This window comes from Phaeodactylum tricornutum, chromosome 20 (genome assembly GCF_000150955.2).
Source record: "Phaeodactylum tricornutum CCAP 1055/1 chromosome 20, whole genome shotgun sequence".
NCBI classification, from domain to species: domain Eukaryota; phylum Bacillariophyta; class Bacillariophyceae; order Surirellales; family Neidiaceae; genus Phaeodactylum; species Phaeodactylum tricornutum.
This window is the reverse complement of record NC_011688.1, coordinates 119,225-134,832: the sequence shown is the minus strand read 5'-3', so window position 1 is coordinate 134,832 and position 15,608 is coordinate 119,225. Positions and strand designations below refer to the sequence as shown.

General features: G+C 51.4%; 8 protein-coding genes across 8 annotated transcripts; 5 read left to right on the top strand and 3 right to left on the bottom strand.

The window, feature by feature from the left end:
• Window positions 1-455: 455 nt before the first annotated feature.
• Window positions 456-749, top strand: PHATRDRAFT_7810 (predicted protein; the record flags this gene model as incomplete). Its single annotated transcript, XM_002183647.1, has 1 exon — window positions 456-749. A coding segment is annotated over one exon (294 nt), but the record flags the coding sequence as incomplete, so codon positions are not given.
• A 1,424-nt stretch (window positions 750-2,173) lies between these two features.
• PHATRDRAFT_15508 (predicted protein) lies at window positions 2,174-3,676 on the bottom strand (the record flags this gene model as incomplete). The annotated part of the gene is made up of 3 exons (XM_002183520.1): window positions 2,174-3,032; window positions 3,093-3,420; window positions 3,478-3,676. Coding segments are annotated over 3 exons (1,386 nt in total), but the record flags the coding sequence as incomplete, so codon positions are not given.
• A 506-nt stretch (window positions 3,677-4,182) lies between these two features.
• PHATRDRAFT_48952 (predicted protein) lies at window positions 4,183-7,262 on the top strand. Its single transcript, XM_002183646.1, has 3 exons — window positions 4,183-4,476; window positions 4,601-5,609; window positions 5,699-7,262. The coding sequence occupies exons 2-3, from the start codon at window positions 4,736-4,738 to the stop codon at window positions 7,198-7,200; spliced, it is 2,376 nt and encodes a 791-aa protein (XP_002183682.1). The 5' UTR covers window positions 4,183-4,476; window positions 4,601-4,735; the 3' UTR covers window positions 7,201-7,262.
• Window positions 7,263-7,285: 23 nt separating this feature from the next.
• Window positions 7,286-8,770, bottom strand: PHATRDRAFT_48951 (predicted protein). Its single transcript, XM_002183519.1, has 2 exons — window positions 8,496-8,770; window positions 7,286-8,422 (listed from the first exon to the last, which is right to left on the bottom strand). Exons 1-2 carry the CDS (start codon window positions 8,730-8,732, stop codon window positions 7,322-7,324), a joined length of 1,338 nt encoding a protein of 445 aa, XP_002183555.1. The 5' UTR covers window positions 8,733-8,770; the 3' UTR covers window positions 7,286-7,321.
• A 534-nt stretch (window positions 8,771-9,304) lies between these two features.
• On the top strand, window positions 9,305-9,871 carry PHATRDRAFT_39559 (predicted protein; the record flags this gene model as incomplete). The annotated part of the gene is made up of 1 exon (XM_002183645.1): window positions 9,305-9,871. One exon carries the CDS (start codon window positions 9,305-9,307, stop codon window positions 9,869-9,871), a length of 567 nt encoding a protein of 188 aa, XP_002183681.1.
• A 501-nt stretch (window positions 9,872-10,372) lies between these two features.
• On the top strand, window positions 10,373-11,167 carry PHATRDRAFT_48950 (predicted protein; the record flags this gene model as incomplete). Its single annotated transcript, XM_002183644.1, has 1 exon — window positions 10,373-11,167. The coding sequence occupies one exon, from the start codon at window positions 10,373-10,375 to the stop codon at window positions 11,165-11,167; it is 795 nt and encodes a 264-aa protein (XP_002183680.1).
• Window positions 11,168-11,291: 124 nt separating this feature from the next.
• On the bottom strand, window positions 11,292-12,923 carry PHATRDRAFT_39557 (predicted protein; the record flags this gene model as incomplete). Its single annotated transcript, XM_002183518.1, has 1 exon — window positions 11,292-12,923. The coding sequence occupies one exon, from the start codon at window positions 12,921-12,923 to the stop codon at window positions 11,292-11,294; it is 1,632 nt and encodes a 543-aa protein (XP_002183554.1).
• An 825-nt stretch (window positions 12,924-13,748) lies between these two features.
• On the top strand, window positions 13,749-15,584 carry PHATRDRAFT_39556 (predicted protein; the record flags this gene model as incomplete). Its single annotated transcript, XM_002183643.1, has 1 exon — window positions 13,749-15,584. One exon carries the CDS (start codon window positions 13,749-13,751, stop codon window positions 15,582-15,584), a length of 1,836 nt encoding a protein of 611 aa, XP_002183679.1.
• Between the last annotated feature and the right edge of the window lie 24 nt (window positions 15,585-15,608).

The window sequence follows — 15,608 nt, the reverse complement described above, 5'->3', positions numbered from 1 at the left end:
TTTATTCGCCACGCACGGATCGTACGGATTCGTCGTCGAGTGCCTTGGGTTTGTCCGCCGACGCATCCGCGGCACAGGCCTTGGAGCGGACCAAGGCGCAGTTGGCCAAACTCCAACGCCAGCAACGTGCGGCGGACGAAAACGCGCCACCAGATCCGCTCGGAGAAGAACGGGAACGTCTCGTGCAATCCTACGTGCAGCAATCCGCGAATGCGTTGAAGGAACAACTCAAAACACGAGGGTTGCCGAGGAACGGCCGCAAACCGGATCTCGCCCGACGACTCGCCGAAGATGATCTGCAACAATCCTACCGGGATGAACCGGACGATGCCGCCGTGCTCAAGAGTCAAGGTCAACATACGGATGCTCTTGTTGTCAAGGCTATGGCGGAACAAGACGCGGATCTCTTGCCATCGTCCGAATTGGAGAAGGATGATATGGTTCGTACCTTGACTACCTTTGCCACGCTCCGATTGTCACCCGCCGCTGGGCGAGCCTTGGGTCGGGCACAGTTCGATACTCCCACTCCGATACAGGCCGAGGCTTTGCCGAGACTCGCGCGTCAACGCGAATCATTGCTACTGCACGCCGAAACGGGCTCGGGGAAAACCTTGGCCTACGTATTGCCCATTACTGAACGATTGTGGCTCGAGGCGACACCCTCGGGCTGGGAAAGCGGCTCTTCCTCGTCCGATACGCCCTCCTTTGCTGTTATTCTGACACCCACACGGGAATTGGCTGCCCAGGTAGCGGGGATTGCCACCGTCTTGGCGCCACCGGGATCCGTCCGACTCGTCACCAAACCGACCAATCTGATGAGAACCTCACAGGCCTGGAAGGAACGGGGAGAACTCGAATACGGTGGACGGCTCGCCGACGAGTCGGCGCCTTCGTACAGTACGCCGCGATTGTTCATCGGCAGTGCCAAAGCGATTATGCATTCACTCTACGGCGATGGCAGAATGCCCGCTTCCCCGACTTCTAAACCCGAAGCGATGCAGTTTTTGAAAAATTGTCAAACGCTGGTACTGGACGAAGTCGATCGCCTTCTGGCGGTCAAGAAAACTCGCACGGAAAAGTCCAGTGCCGCACGACCGCACGAAAAACCCGCGGCGGTCGTCGCCGCGGCCGTGGCCCGTCTCACCTTGGGACAAGCACAAATTGTGGCCGCCAGTGCCACGGTGGGACGACCCCTCAAACGTGAACTCGCCCGCGTTCTCGGCTTGCCTCCACCGGAATGCCCCGCCACGGTCCGGGGTGCCGGACGCGACGACGACATCGTGGCAACACGGCAGCGCCACGAAGGGAGACAGTGCGCATATAGGTCGAGCCGTGACCATTCCAGATACGGTCGAGAACTACGTCGTTGCCTCGGATGGATCCTCAACCGGACAATTGTTAACCACAGCCTACAAGGTCGTTCAGGGGCTGCACGCAACACAAGCCTCGCGCAAAATATTACTAGTACTGGCCCGCGGTTTTGGACTCAATACCCAAAACGCCATTGGCGCCTTGCGCCATTTTGATTGTCAACCGCCTCCCCAGAGCTTATTGGATAGATTGGAAGCGGACGGGACGGATCGGCTCATTGCGAAACACCGGCAAGTCTCGGGCGCCGCCGGTGTCGGAGAGTCGTCGGTAGCAGCACGACAGCAGTCGGGATCCGATGATTTCGTAGAGAGTGACGAGAATGGTAGCGAAGAGAGTTACTTGCTCGTGACGGGGGAAGACACGGTCCGGGGTTTGCATTTAGACGGTCTCGACGTGGTCGTTGTCGTGGGTCGACCCAACGGGCCGGATGAATACACGCATATTGCGGGACGAACGGGACGAGCCGGGCGAACGGGTAAAGTGATCAACGTTGTATCGCAAGAAAACGCCGCCGCACTCAAAAGTTGGGAACGCATGTTGGGTGTAGACTTTACGCGGATCGAACTTATAGATATCGCCCAATTAGATTGAATTCCCGTAACGGGATCCACGGGTATGGTGCGAGTTTATCTCGTGGAACAATTGATTCCTCGATAGTGCTCCAGTTGCAATGGTTGAGTAAATTGTAAATTTGCAGTTTTGTTCACTTTTGATTTTTTTTTCCTAGTCCGTTTACTTTCTAGCCTAACGTTACGCTTCCCCATAAAAGCGCACAATGAACACCGCATTGTATCCAATTACACTATTCCATCCAGGATATGTTCCCCCATATTAGTGTCATGGATGGTAAAGTCCCGGCACAGGGAGTTAGTAAATGGAGTGTTTCGGTTTCGGCCACAATACGTTCTACGTTCACGAAACCTGCCACCCCCGACGTGTATAGATCGGCCGCATCCTGCGACTTTTCGTACGTTACCACAGCTTGGGGATGACAAACGGCTAAAATTGTTTGTGCCGAAACATCGGCTAGCTGTGAGATTCGGGTAATCTGAACGGCTTCGGTGGTTTGGGCGGCGGCCACAGGCAAGAGTGACGCCGACAAGGTCATGGAGGAAAGTTTGTAAAGGGTCAAATCACCCCAAGGCAGTTGAATGAGAAAGGGTGTGAGTTGTGGAACGCGCGATGCGGGGGTTGCGTTGACAGCAGATGCAGCGTTGGTAGACGAGATGCTGGTCTTTTGGTTGCTCGACTCGATCAACTCGCCGTAAAAGTAACGCTTCAGTGCTCGCGATTTGCAAGAGCGCAAAAATCCTGCATCGCGTGTGGCGACGCCCCCCGAACGAGGTAGCTTGATGACTTTCCAATCCTGTCGTGGTTGCTGTGTTGTTTGTGGCGTTTCTTGTTGGAGTTTGCTCTGGCTTTTGAACATGCTGTATAGTTTATCGTGGCCTAATACCAATACAACGGATATTTGGAGGGCCTCAACGGTGTGCATTAGGAGCTGAAAGCCTTCCTCCTGAATCCATCCGTTAGTATTAACAATTATACCGGAAGAATAGGCCAATTCGTCCCCGGCGAGTCGCGCATTAATTTTTTGACCCAACGCCGTAACTTGGGCACGAAACAAGTCTGGCAAGGGTCGTGAGGATGTGGACGCTGTGCTGGTAGAGCCGGAGCCGTCACTGCTGCTGGCACTGCCGTGCCATAGGATCAGTGGAGACGTGGCGTGGGAGGGAATACCGGTCGTTGCCCAAGATTCGATCGTGACGGTGTCCCGGGTCACGGGGCACGCCGCCAAGGTTCCCGGAATGCTGATGCCGTTGTCCACGGGATCGAGGTCTACCCATAGTGGAAGTCGTCCCAGTTTGACGGCGTAGGCCAATAGCGTTTTAGTGACGGTGGATTTCCCGGATTCAGGCGGTCCAACCACGAGTACGCGTGGACCAAGAGTCGCCGGTACACCACTCGTGTCGTTGTTGGTGGAGTGTTGAGGTGCAAAGCCAGCGGCAGCTTGGTCACGGAGCGCTTCCAACTGCGCGTGCGTATTCACTACCGCCACGTTACTGCTCGTTTCATCCGACATGTAGCACTCGACCGAAGTCCCACCGTGGACGTCCACATCGAGAACGCAGCCGTGCCAGGTAAAGACGGCAATTTTGAGACCGCCTTCAGGAAAGGTGTACGATTTGTGCAAGGCGAGTTCGACGCCGTACAATTCTGCCGAGCCTTTCTGGAGCGTTATAATACAGGCAGTTTGCTTTTGAAATGGGACTTCGATACGAAGTTCCTCTTCTGGAGCCAGTGTGTGTCTTTCGCCTAGTGCGGGAGGCAAGTCGTCGGCGTCCGCGACGGTACCGATCGGGTTGCCCGTCATGGCGTCGTAAGTGAGTCTTCCGCGACCCAAATCTCCCGCTCAAGAGCAGACTAAGCGGAAATGTGAGGGAAAGAGCAGGTGCCAGAATGAGAGCTGTCGGTGGAGAATGGAACGGCACAAATAGGAAATCATGTACCAACCAACAAGATTGGCGAGGATATCGTTCATCTCCATGGTGTTGTCTCTTGTCCAGCAGGGACAAAGGGACGGACCAATCTGCCGTCTACGCGCAGATCAGTGAAGACCCGGCTATTCATTACAATCCACTTTTTCGCGTCAAATATCTGTCCGAATTTTTGGCTCACGACGACACGGGAACCACATCGAGCCCGTCCGAAACCTGACACACTTTTCTTTGGGTCCGCGTGGGTTGGGCGGGACGGTGTTTGCGGGTAGAACACGAGAAGCGAATCCAACTGGACATCATCTGGTTCACAGTCAGTCCAATCCGAACCAAGGCCCGCTTGTGTATTGCCGAGAGAAGAAGGGTCTCGATTGAGAAGAGCACTTCGTGGTGCATTTTGTTATCGCCTCGCTCCATCGGCCTTTCATTCGAGCTACTGGTTCCCCAGTATTCTACATGATATATTTTGTAGTTTTTTACGGTAGCTTGAATTCGATTGCAGAAGTATTTTTACGTTGAGTATACGTATTGTATTAGCTCTTTGTCGATAAAATCCTTTTATTTCCCACAACAACATGGAAAAACCACCCCCGACTGTCGCAGATCTGTAAGTCTCTGTAGCGATCGCAGGCGTCTTCGCTCTTGTCTCTCGTTTGGCCGATTGTCTCATATTCTCTCCATTGTTCGCCAATATTTCTTGTCCTCCGCTACACAATTTTGCTGCTGTGCAGCGTCTTGATCGGTGGCGGTCACGCGCACGCGCACGTTCTGAAAATGCTCGGCATGAAAAGCACCGCGCATTCCTCACGCAACACGGTATACGGATCACCCTCATTGCCAAGGACATACACACCCCGTATTCCGGTATGCTTCCCGGCTTCGTGGCGGGACACTACGATCACGATCAGATTCATCTGGATCTGAATCAGTTATGTCACGTGGCCAATGCACGACTCGTTCACGCGGCGGCCTGCAAAATTACCTACCGCAACGGTGGCGGTGGACTCGTCTACCTGAACGATGGCCGTCCCCCCATACGGTACGATTGCGTTTCCATTGATATCGGGAGTGCCCCGGCGTATGGTGACGTTGTGTGCCAGCCCGGTGTGGTACCAGTCAAACCGATCGCCAATTTTTGCACAGCTTACCAAGCACTCGTCAACCGTTGGGAAAATGAAACACCATCGTCCACAGCAGCAAATGACCAGGACACGACGTCAACCAACGGCACAAGGGCAGAACCGCCAAGCCCCTACGTCGTGGCGGTTGTTGGTGGTGGTGCGGGAGGGTTGGAACTCGCCTTGTCAGTTCAATATCGGTTGCGAAGCATCAACCCAAATGCTCCGTTACGCCTCTTGGTTGTCACGCGCGGGAAGACAATACTGGAAGGACACAATCATCGAGTCCAGGCCAAGTTCCAACGCATTATGCAGGAAAGAAATATCGAAATTTACTACCTCGCCACCGTTGTAAAGGTGGCAGAAGACTCATCCACAATGCGCAAGCGCCTTATTCTTTCGCCAGAAGGCGCCGCTGTGCACGGCCGAGACTCATTCGTCGTCGATGCTTGTTTATGGTGCGTCACGGCGGGTGTCGCGCCGTGGCTGAAAGCTGACACGCCATTCGCCACGACGAAGCAAGGATTTCTCCGTGTCCACGATACGTACGAATCAATTGAACATCCTGGAGTCTTCGCCGCCGGCGATTGCTGTCACGTAGACAAGCATCCGAGACCCAAAGGTATGGCTAGTCTGTCTAGATGCAAATCTTAGCACTCATGGATCTAGTCATTCCTAACTATTTTCACATTGTCTTACATTCAAATCCAGCTGGAGTATTTGCTGTACGGGCCGGACCATACTTGCTTGACAACTTGCTGCGATATGTTTCTTCAAAGCCCCTTATTTCGCACAAACCCCAAAGTCATTTTCTGGGTATTTTAGCGACCGGGAACAAGTATGGTGTAGCGTCGAAATCATGGTGGTTAGCCACGGAAGGATCTTGGATATGGACCTGGAAAGATTACATTGATCGTACCTGGATGGCCAAATACAGTACTGATCTACCCGATCTTAAAGACATGATGGCGAATCAAAAGCACTCAACTCAGCAAAGCGGCCAACAAACGAATGCTTTTGTTGCTTCTAAAGGGGACGAAGTACTGCAGGCCTTTACATCAGATCCAATGCGGTGTGGAGGGTGCGGCGCCAAAGTTGGGGCCACGATCGTTTCACGCGTCTTGGCAGCTGTCTACGAACGGCAAATTGAACGAGCTAAATTATTGGGGCTGCCCCAGCCGTCACGGATCGATCACGACGATGCAGCGGTTCAGATACTTCCAAATAAAGCAGGTGGCGCCATTGTTCAAACTATTGACTACTTTCGAGAAATCGTAAAGGATCCATTTACCTTCGGGAAAATTGTGGCAGTCCATGCTCTAAGCGATATCCACGCTATGGGGGCGACTCCCCAAACAGCCATGACACTGGCTGTTGCACCGTTTGCTGCTGACGAAGAGGTAACAGAATCGACTCTATTGCATTTACTTAGTGGAGTCAGTGATATTTTGCAGGATGAAAATGTGCAGCTTGTTGGTGGACACACTTGTGAAGGATTGGAGTTAGCATGCGGATTGAGTGTCCAAGGATATACGGATAATCCGAAACTGCTCTTACGTAAGCAAGGTGGTGCAATAGGAGATAAAATCGTCTTGACCAAGCCAATAGGTACCGGGGCACTCTTTGCAGCCGACATGAGGGCTCGTTGTAAAGGCTCATATATGTCGGAAGCCCTCGACAGCATGATTCACAGCAATTGCCATGCAAGCCAAGTTGCGATGCGAGCAAAGGGCATCAGATCGTGCACTGACGTCACTGGTTTCGGTCTCATTGGTCATTTGCTCGAAATGCTCATGGCAAACGAAACGGTTAAGGAATTGGACAGCATCGGCGCGGTAGTAAACATTGGCGATATCGATTTTCTACGCGGTGGGTTAGAGGCATCTGCGAATGGCATTTTTTCGACACTCCAATCACAAAACGGGCGAAATCGACGCGCTATTGTCAATCACACTGAAGCCGCTGAAAAGTATCCGGTCAAGTACCCACTATTGTTCGACCCTCAGACTGCTGGCGGTCTAATGTTTTTCGTCGATGCTCTGAGTGCTAGTGAATTTCTAGCTGAACTACGTGCGGCTGATGTGAATGCCCATATAGTGGGAGAGCTAGTTTCATATCCTGCAGAAAGTAATGCGGCCGCCGGTTTCTCCGAGAGTGTTTGCACGATTGGAAGTGGCGGAGCAGTGACGGGCAAAAGGATCCGTGTGCGGTAACAGCGGACGCCGGACCAATTTTTGTTCCGCGATTCCACTGTGTTAAGAAAGCAGTCTCTACTATTTTGCATCTAGAGTTACTGGTGTGTCTAAAAGGCCTGCATGCGGACCTTTTCAAGATTCAGGCATGTGTAACTCGGTGTCCTGACATCTTGCTTGTGTTGTCGGGCTTTCTTATCAACCAATCATCCAAGTTCACTTCCTCCTCAGTAGGACCAGTACACACACCACAACCGAAGGCACGCGTTGTCGCACCCGAAAGCGACGGCAGCTTCAACAGCTGATAGTTGACTTCGCCTAGCAGTTTCCTTGTCTTTGTCATCTCTTTTTTATCGTCATCCATATCGAGCAACAGATCCTCAAGAGCTTCGAGAGCTGGAAACACGTTTGCCCAATCCTTCAGCTGTCCATAAGACGCAATGACTTTTCGTAGAGTCTCAACTTTCTCTTCTTTTGGATCGTTTGAATATCTCTGAGCGTTCCATATTTCTCCGTAGGCCTTCAAAGCCTTTTCATTTTGATTCAACATTACATAAGCGTAGCCAAGGTTGTCGAGTGAGCTTTGTACAAGCTTATTGCCCGATCCTAAAACTGATTTTTGAATTTGTAATGACTCCGTGAAAACTTTTACTGCTTCAAGATAGTTCTCTTGCTCGATTTCGACGTAGCCCTTGTTGCACATTGTTGACGCCATTGTCAAAATACCAGGACTGTTGGAGTCTGCTCCACAAAGCATGTTGAACCAGCTGTGAAAGACCCCTTTCTGGAGGACTATTGCTTGTTCAAATGATTGCTTGGCTTCTACCAGCTCTCCTTTTTCGAAACTAACACAGCCAATGTTGTTCAAAACCTTGGCGATCTTTAAATTGCTTTCGTCTAAATCGTCGTCCGACAGAACATCATTCTGCTCTTCCTTCCGAAGCTTCAATGCCCGTTGGAAGACTTTGAGTGAGTCGTCGTGTTCTTCCATGGAAAGCAAGATAATGCCCAGCTCCACCAGGGAATCTGCTACTTTCGGATGTGATCGACCAACAGCCCGAGACCGAATTTTAATGGCCTCTTCAATAGCATCCATCGCGTCGTCTAAACTCCCGGCTCTGAGATTGGCGATTGCTACGTTGTGCAAGGCGGCACCGACACGTTCATGCCGTTCACCGTAGCGAGACAAAAGGTCAGCAAGAATTGATTCGAACTCTTCAAGAGCTACGTGATAGACAGCTTTCTGCAAAGGAGAAGGGAAATGGATTAGTCATATTCGTTCGCCGAATTTTTCGAGAGCATTCCCCGCTTCTTACCGACATAGCTTTGCAAGCTTTTGAATGCTTCTGACGAAGGTCTCTTTCGAAAGAGATAAACCTATCAGTACTTTCGTCAGCGGTGCTCGCACCGACCTCCTCTTCTGAAGAGTTCGAGAGATCTGAGAGCTTCGTCCCGAGCTTTGCAGCATATCCGATGTCATCGTCTTCAATCTCCTTTTGCCATGTCCTTCCCCTAGTCGACTTCCGCGTTCTGGATCCCTTCCTAGGTCTCATGATTTTGTCAATACTTTTTTTTGCGAAATGAAGTAATCCGCGGATCGTATGAAAACAAGGGAAAGCGCTGGATAGGAGCTTTCGGAGACCCACTCGCGTTACCTATTTTCTTGGCGAGTGCCTCGGTTTTCAGGAACGGCATTGATGTATTCTAAAACAGGCGACATTTAATTTGTCGTTTTCAATAGATGTGCGCGCAGGAAAGCTTCTGAACGGACGTTATCATGTGTCTGGCATTCTCGATCTGTATAGGTTTCGCTTAGATAAAAAATGGTTGTCGCGTCTCACTCGCTCACTTTTTCGCTGAAAATCAACGACCACAGCCCACATATATCAGTTGTATTCCATCAACGAAAAATTACCTGAGCTTTCCCATCTACGTCACGACAGTGTTCGAGAGACCGGCCGATAGGAATGCGAGTGAAAGTAGATCATGAAGTGAGTTTGTTGCAAGTGAAGTGCTGACTACGCGGGTTCGTGTCAAATTAACATTCCTGACCAATTGCCCATCATATTCTTTCAGCATCTTTTATAGCAGTAAGCGCCTGGATGAAAAAGTGGAAGGACCTGAAATGGACACTTCAACGCACAAATCGAAGCACAATTTCTTGTTCCGGAAAGCCAACGCCGTCCGAAAGCAGAGGGCTTTCAAAGACCGTTCAGACCGACAGACGCCGGTGAACACTGTGGCCAAGAAGCATGGGGAGTCGATCGAAGAACTACTTGTCACACAGAATCTTTTTGATGAAGGCACTCTGCGACCGGGTTTTGGAAGAGAAAAAAGATTTACGAGATACAAGAAAGTTAAACAGGCAACTATAGATGTCAACAGATCTTCGGAAAAGGTTGTCGATCCTATGAAAGATGAAGGAGTGATTCGTCAGGACTTTTCAGCTGAGAAGGTTTTCAGCAAGCATGCCGATAGCACGGTGGACAATCCCGCAGTCAATACCGACAAGCAGAAAACCGTAGACGTGGCAGAAACTAGAGAGGAAGCATCAGCCCCTATAAGTCCGGATAGAAACAAGGTAGTAGGAGTTAAAGAAGAAAGGAGCGAGTCACACAATGAGGAGGAACAAAGTGCGGGAATTAGCCTTTTGACTGCGCCAGCGACGGGGTACTTCTGTGGGTGTGTCTAAGCCATGTTCGATAGCTGGACTACACCTCAACTCGTCCGCATAACGATAGCGTCGCAATGAATTTCATTGTCTTCGCGCCATGGGCAAGGTTTTCGTACGCAAGCTAGTGCGGGCTCATTTCGACGACGGTGACAGTAGTGATCTGACAGAGAAATAGGAGTAATGTAAGTAGCTTGTGAACGAAATGTTTGGTCAATAGGAGTTGATGATATATGGTGAGTCGCTTGTGACACTCAGGAGTATCCGCGTTCACTGTCAGAAGCGATTCGTTTGAGTCGTGGATCTCATGTGTCGATTCGAGACTGACTTGTATTCACTGAACTGACTGTGATGTCGCGCCCATTCGGAAGAAGCAAACGTTTCCACATCTTTTGCCAAAGAATTCCTGTCAACATCATAAGCCATTTGTTTGGTAAGAAGACTCTTGCACTACCCTTGTAGACAAAATCTTCGCTTCCGTCCAATTCCATGTCGTTACCCGTGGATCTCCTCGCATACATCATGTCCTTTGTTGGAACAGAAAAGGAGGTCGGCCTCAATTGTGCGCTCGTTTCTAGATCATTTTATGAGGCTACGAACATCCCTGCCGTCTGGGAGAGTATTGCAATTGGAAAGTATGGAGAATCTCTCTATGGTTCTTCCAGTGCGTTGTATGACTACAACGCTAAGTCAATGCTGCAAGACGACAACAAGAGAGGTTCCATTCTTGTTTTAAGCCTTGACGAGGTCTGTTATTATAAGCACAGTAGGAGAGAGTATTACTTTGCATGCCTTGTACAAGAGCTGCGCTGGGACCGTCAGAACCAGCGAATGTACGTGTATCTCGATGCTCGTGGTGAAGCCGATTTACGCCACCCCGATAGCTCTACCATTCTCATTGAAGGTGTTCAAGGAGATAGCCCGCAACCAATGGAAGGTAGTTGGTCGGGAGTGGTGGAAGAACCCGGGCATTTTCAAGGCTCGCTTGACTTTCCGGCCGAAGCATTCGCGCATGCTGGAGCCTACACGTTTTGCTACGCCAATTTGTCTCACAGCAACGGAGACTACGACTGTGTCACACTCTTGACTGTACCTGAAGATTGTAGCTTACGCAAGGCTTTTGTCGGAGCTCGCTACGAGCCGCTCGATCGGACCGTTCCGGTGATGAAAAGTGAAGAACACAGTACGCAAGTCTGGCGGCGTTTCGTCGAAAGTCCCGTGTTCGAGCGACATATTCAAGGGAATTCGACAGGACAGCGATTTCTGAGTTGGCGGCCCCGCAACAATCGAGTAATCCTTCAGCGGTGGTGGGTATAATCCATGCCTCTTATTTTCGGACTTATCTCCATGGGGAGAGTACGTCGTGCGAAGAGTGTTTTGAGCTTGTCATTTGTAGAACATTTATAATTTAGAAAACTTAGGTGTATGTTTACTTTTCCTATCACTGTTCCAACAATCGGGTCAGAGCAAGTTTGCTCTTGTTGTGACACGAATGTCCCTTGGTGCATTGACCTTGCAGGGCGTCTTGCACAATGTCTACCAAGTGGGTCTGCATGTTTTCTCGAGCCTCAACGATAGTCGTAGTGTTTCCACCAAAAATCGTTTCGGCCACGTTGTCTCGCCAAAGCAAGTCATCTTGTTGTTGTTGGCGTTGCAATTTGGCTCGAGCGGTTGATGTGGAGACGGTCCCGCCAACCGTTGCAACGTCATTCATACCGGCGCTGGTAGGAGTCCGTGCCCGGATGGCCAAGGGTGAAAAGTCGACTGAGGAGAGAACGGATTGCGAGACGCTGGACGTCCCTTCTACCGTTTGGACCGGACGCACGTAGGACCAGCATCCCGAAAGTGCCGTGGTACGGTTGTTTTTGTTGTTTTCGTTGTTTTCATGGTCGTCGGAACACCGGGGTAGAGTCCCACGAATACGCCAATGCCAACGCATGTACTTAAAGGTTTGAGGGGTGCGTGGTCGAGAAGCCCAAGTTAGACCTGGTGTCACACAAATGTCCAAGTCGTGTTGGGCTTCTAGACTGCCTCGTTCCGTCACGGTACTCCTATCGTTGTTGGTATCGTCGTTGGTCTTCCTCCACGGTGCCCAGAATTGCCAGGTGACGTGATGATTCACGCAATATATGCGCCACGCAATGTTTGGGTCGAACGAGCTACCGGTGTCGCTCTCCACCGTGGTCCCGGTGTGACTCGTCGTGTGAAAAGTGGCGTCCGCTTGACGTTGGAGCGTTTCCACAAAGGACACTGCCAGTCCGTCATCGGCATCCAGATTGGTTTCCAATACCATGCGTGTTTGACTCGCTTCCTGGTAGGATCGAAAGGTTTCCACACTGCCGTACCAAACGGAAGTACTACCAGTAGTGTTGTTACTACTGTTGTTGCTCACGTTGGGTTGGGTAATATCGCGATTGCCGTGTGGATTGCGGAGACCATCTTCCTGTGATCCGTTCGATGCCACAACGAGTACGTTGTCCATGCCATCCACCGTGCGTAACAAATCTCGTTTCAATGCTGGTGAGAGATCGGGATCGACCCGTAGAATCCAAAGGAATTGTTGGTTGGTCTGTGCGCGCAGGGACGGTGCACAAAAGGTCCGAAAGAGCTCCCAACGAGCGCGTCCCAAATGCTCCAAATCGGCCTGGTGTTGTTGGAAGCGTGTCAAAATGACGTGTACCAGATCGTAATCATGTTTGGATTGGTTCCAGAGTCGAACGGGAGGTTCCAAGGGCACCCGGGGTTGGTGACGAAAGTCGGCCAAGGTCCCGGGTAGGGAAGGGGGTAGAAGATTGGGAGTAGCCGTTACTCCGGAGGTGACTACACGCGTGTGGCGTTGTTGCGTGGTTTCCAACGTGGCTGCGAGAGCAATGATTTCGGAAGGATCGGGATGATTGCTGTTGATTGACTTGGAGTCCGCGAGCAGAATCCACAAGGAGCAGCTGCCGAGTGTGAGGATAGCCAGCGGAAGTACCAGCCTTAAGCAGTGCAGTCCGGAACGACGAGACGGATCACTCCGACGTCGGGCGTGGTGCGACCGTGCGACGGACGCGAACGGGGTCGACGCTGCCATACCTTGACGCTACTGCGGCGACAGTGGTGTAGCAGCGACGCTCGTTCCCTTCCCAGGAATAGTACTACGGAACTGCTGATACTGCTGCTACTCTGGCTAGTACGAGTACCAATCCTAGCGGTGCCACCAAAGTTTGATCGATCCAACTCAGAGGAAAGGGTTTCGAAAGGGCGGGAGCCTTTTCCCAAGATCACTACTACTGGGTGCACCACAAGTGTACGTTGGAGGCGAGCCGATCGATCCAACTCCGGTACAACGAGTGTAGAGCTTGTTGGGGTATATGTATGTATGGTGTATGGTATTTTGGGGTGTGAGAAAGATTCGGAATTCGATTCGACCCGTTCGCCTGGAAAGGAACACTTTGTTGGGAGTCGAAACAGTAAGCCGTAGTTTTGGGAACTGCACAAAACCGAGGTTGGTTACTCCCGATGTCACAGTCACCAACCTTTGGTGTATGTGGAGATGGGGCTGTTTCCCGTTGGGGAATCGGGATGCAAAATACACACTATCGAACGGCAGGCCTACCTTGTATTCCCGTTCCCGACCACAAAAACTAAGCCCGTGCAAGTTTCGGAATTTTCCGAGGTCTCGTTCGGAGGTATACACGGAAAGATACATGTACATATATGTGAATGGTCATTTAAGGTTACATACAGGAACGAGCCAATGAAAAAAAGACTGGCCGATTGGTAGGAATCCAAAAAAAATTACTTTCCACGAAACATAACGATACGATAGTCGCACGAAAATTACTATGCCATAATTCTATGGAAGCTGGAATGCTCTGCGCAATATTGGAGGTCATTCGTGAACGAGACAAAGTTCATGGGTGACCGTGACGTACCCCATTGGGACTCACAGTACCCATCCATAGGTTCCTTACCCGGCAGAGGTGTCGCATCCCGGAATGACCCACAAGGGGGCAACTATCGTTTTTTGGAGGATTCACGGGTCATTTTATTCGTGTGGTCCCAGAACTGTATCAGTCTCCTCCCATTGCCATGCCCGTACACGGCAATGGGTGTGGAGTGGAGTGCCCAGTTCTTCCCTCAACCGCGGAGTAGGAACAGTCGACTGACGAACAATGCAACAGGAACTACCAGCCAACGGACGGGTAACCGTACCCGTTCCATGATTCCCCTTGTCCGCGGAATGCGGGGCAAAGCAGTCGTCGGTCTCGTGACGATGGGCTTGGTGTGGACTTGGCGATCGCTCCGCTGGGCCGACGAAGGCATCCTCTCGGTAGCAGGAAACCCCTTGAGTCATCCGTTGGCTGGCGTGTCAATACCCCTTCCGACCTCGTATCCCGTGCAGGTCTTGCTACACGTCATTCACACCCGTTTCCAACAACACCAACCCCGTTTGGTACACTTGGGTCGAGCCCGTCTCGCACTCTTCCGTACCCTCTGTGTACCGTCCTTGCGAGCGCAAACCGAAACCAACTTTCTCTGGATCCTCCGAGTCGATCCCGCACTCTCCGCTCCGTTGCGGACAGCCTTGCTCGCGATTGTACGGGACTACGCGAGCCGGAATCACTCGGTCCTCGTCGTGGCCTCCAACCAATCCCCCGAACGCTTCCATTTGCATCGGGAGAACGACTACGCTGTCGACGATGATATTCGCAACGATACACTCTGGTACGGAAATATGCGAATCTGGCAACGCTATCAACAGACAGCTCGAAGAACCGGGACGGTCGTCTTGGAAACGAATCTGGACGCCGACGATGGACTGGCGATCGATTTTGTACACACCGTACAACAACGTGCACTCCGAGACTTTCGGACAACACCACCCCCAACGGCCGAGTCCGTGATTGGACTCCGTCGCTTGTACCGCATCTATTGTGTGGGACAACATGTCGAATGGCACTTTTACGCACCCTGGGATCGTCGATTGTTCGACAAAATACCCGACTACGTCATTCAAGGAGCCTTGCGGACACGGATCAATGATCGTATTTGCATCACACCCGGACTCACGGTAGCCTCCCAAACCGTGCCGGACTCTCACGTGGCTGCTACTACTCCTACTGCTACTACAACTGCTACGGGTACAGTAAACACAACTGCTACTGCTACTACTGCTCCCAACACCGCCACCATACCAACACCACCAACGTCATCCCCACCACTACTACCCTTTGACGTCGTACGTTGGCATCATCTCATTCAAGAAAAATTTGCAGCCTGTGAACAGACATCCCCTTCTCAGCTCCTCGACTTTCACAGGGAAACATTTGTCTCCATGTCATCGGTCTGTTACGAATACCTCGACAACAGTTTGGATACGGGTAATGTGACCGAAATATTACCTACCGCACGGCACCCTTGGGCCATCCGCGCACGTACACCTACCAGTGTCGGGGTCGAGGATCTACTCCGCAAACGATCGCGTTGGAAATATTCCGACTACTCGGCCTCGCAAGCGCTGTGGACCCAATTGTCGCCAATATTCAGCGTAACGGCGGAAAGTCTACGGCAGACGCACCACGCTTTGGCGGATGATCTCATCGCCATTCTATCGGACGCCATAGAAGGGCAGTGTACCCCCAATCACTCGTGTCACGACAAGTCCCGAACCATTTTAAACCGGGTACTCCAAAACGAAAAGAAATACGGCCAGCTCGTCGTGCCGGATAAACTCGTTTGGGAGCAGTAGGTATGGATGGGTCCGGCAACAAAG

Excerpts from the sequence above, each read along its gene's own strand:
- PHATRDRAFT_48952 (XM_002183646.1), top strand. The coding sequence starts at position 4,736 with ATGCTTCCCGGCTTCGTGGCGGGACACTACGATCACGATCAGATTCAT. Across the intron at positions 5,610-5,698 it reads CAAGCATCCGAGACCCAAAG|CTGGAGTATTTGCTGTACGG; the intron begins GTATGGCTAGTC and ends ATTCAAATCCAG.
- PHATRDRAFT_48951 (XM_002183519.1), bottom strand. The coding sequence starts at position 8,732 with ATGAGACCTAGGAAGGGATCCAGAACGCGGAAGTCGACTAGGGGAAGG. Across the intron at positions 8,423-8,495 it reads AAGCTTGCAAAGCTATGTCG|AAAGCTGTCTATCACGTAGC; the intron begins GTAAGAAGCGGG and ends TCTCCTTTGCAG.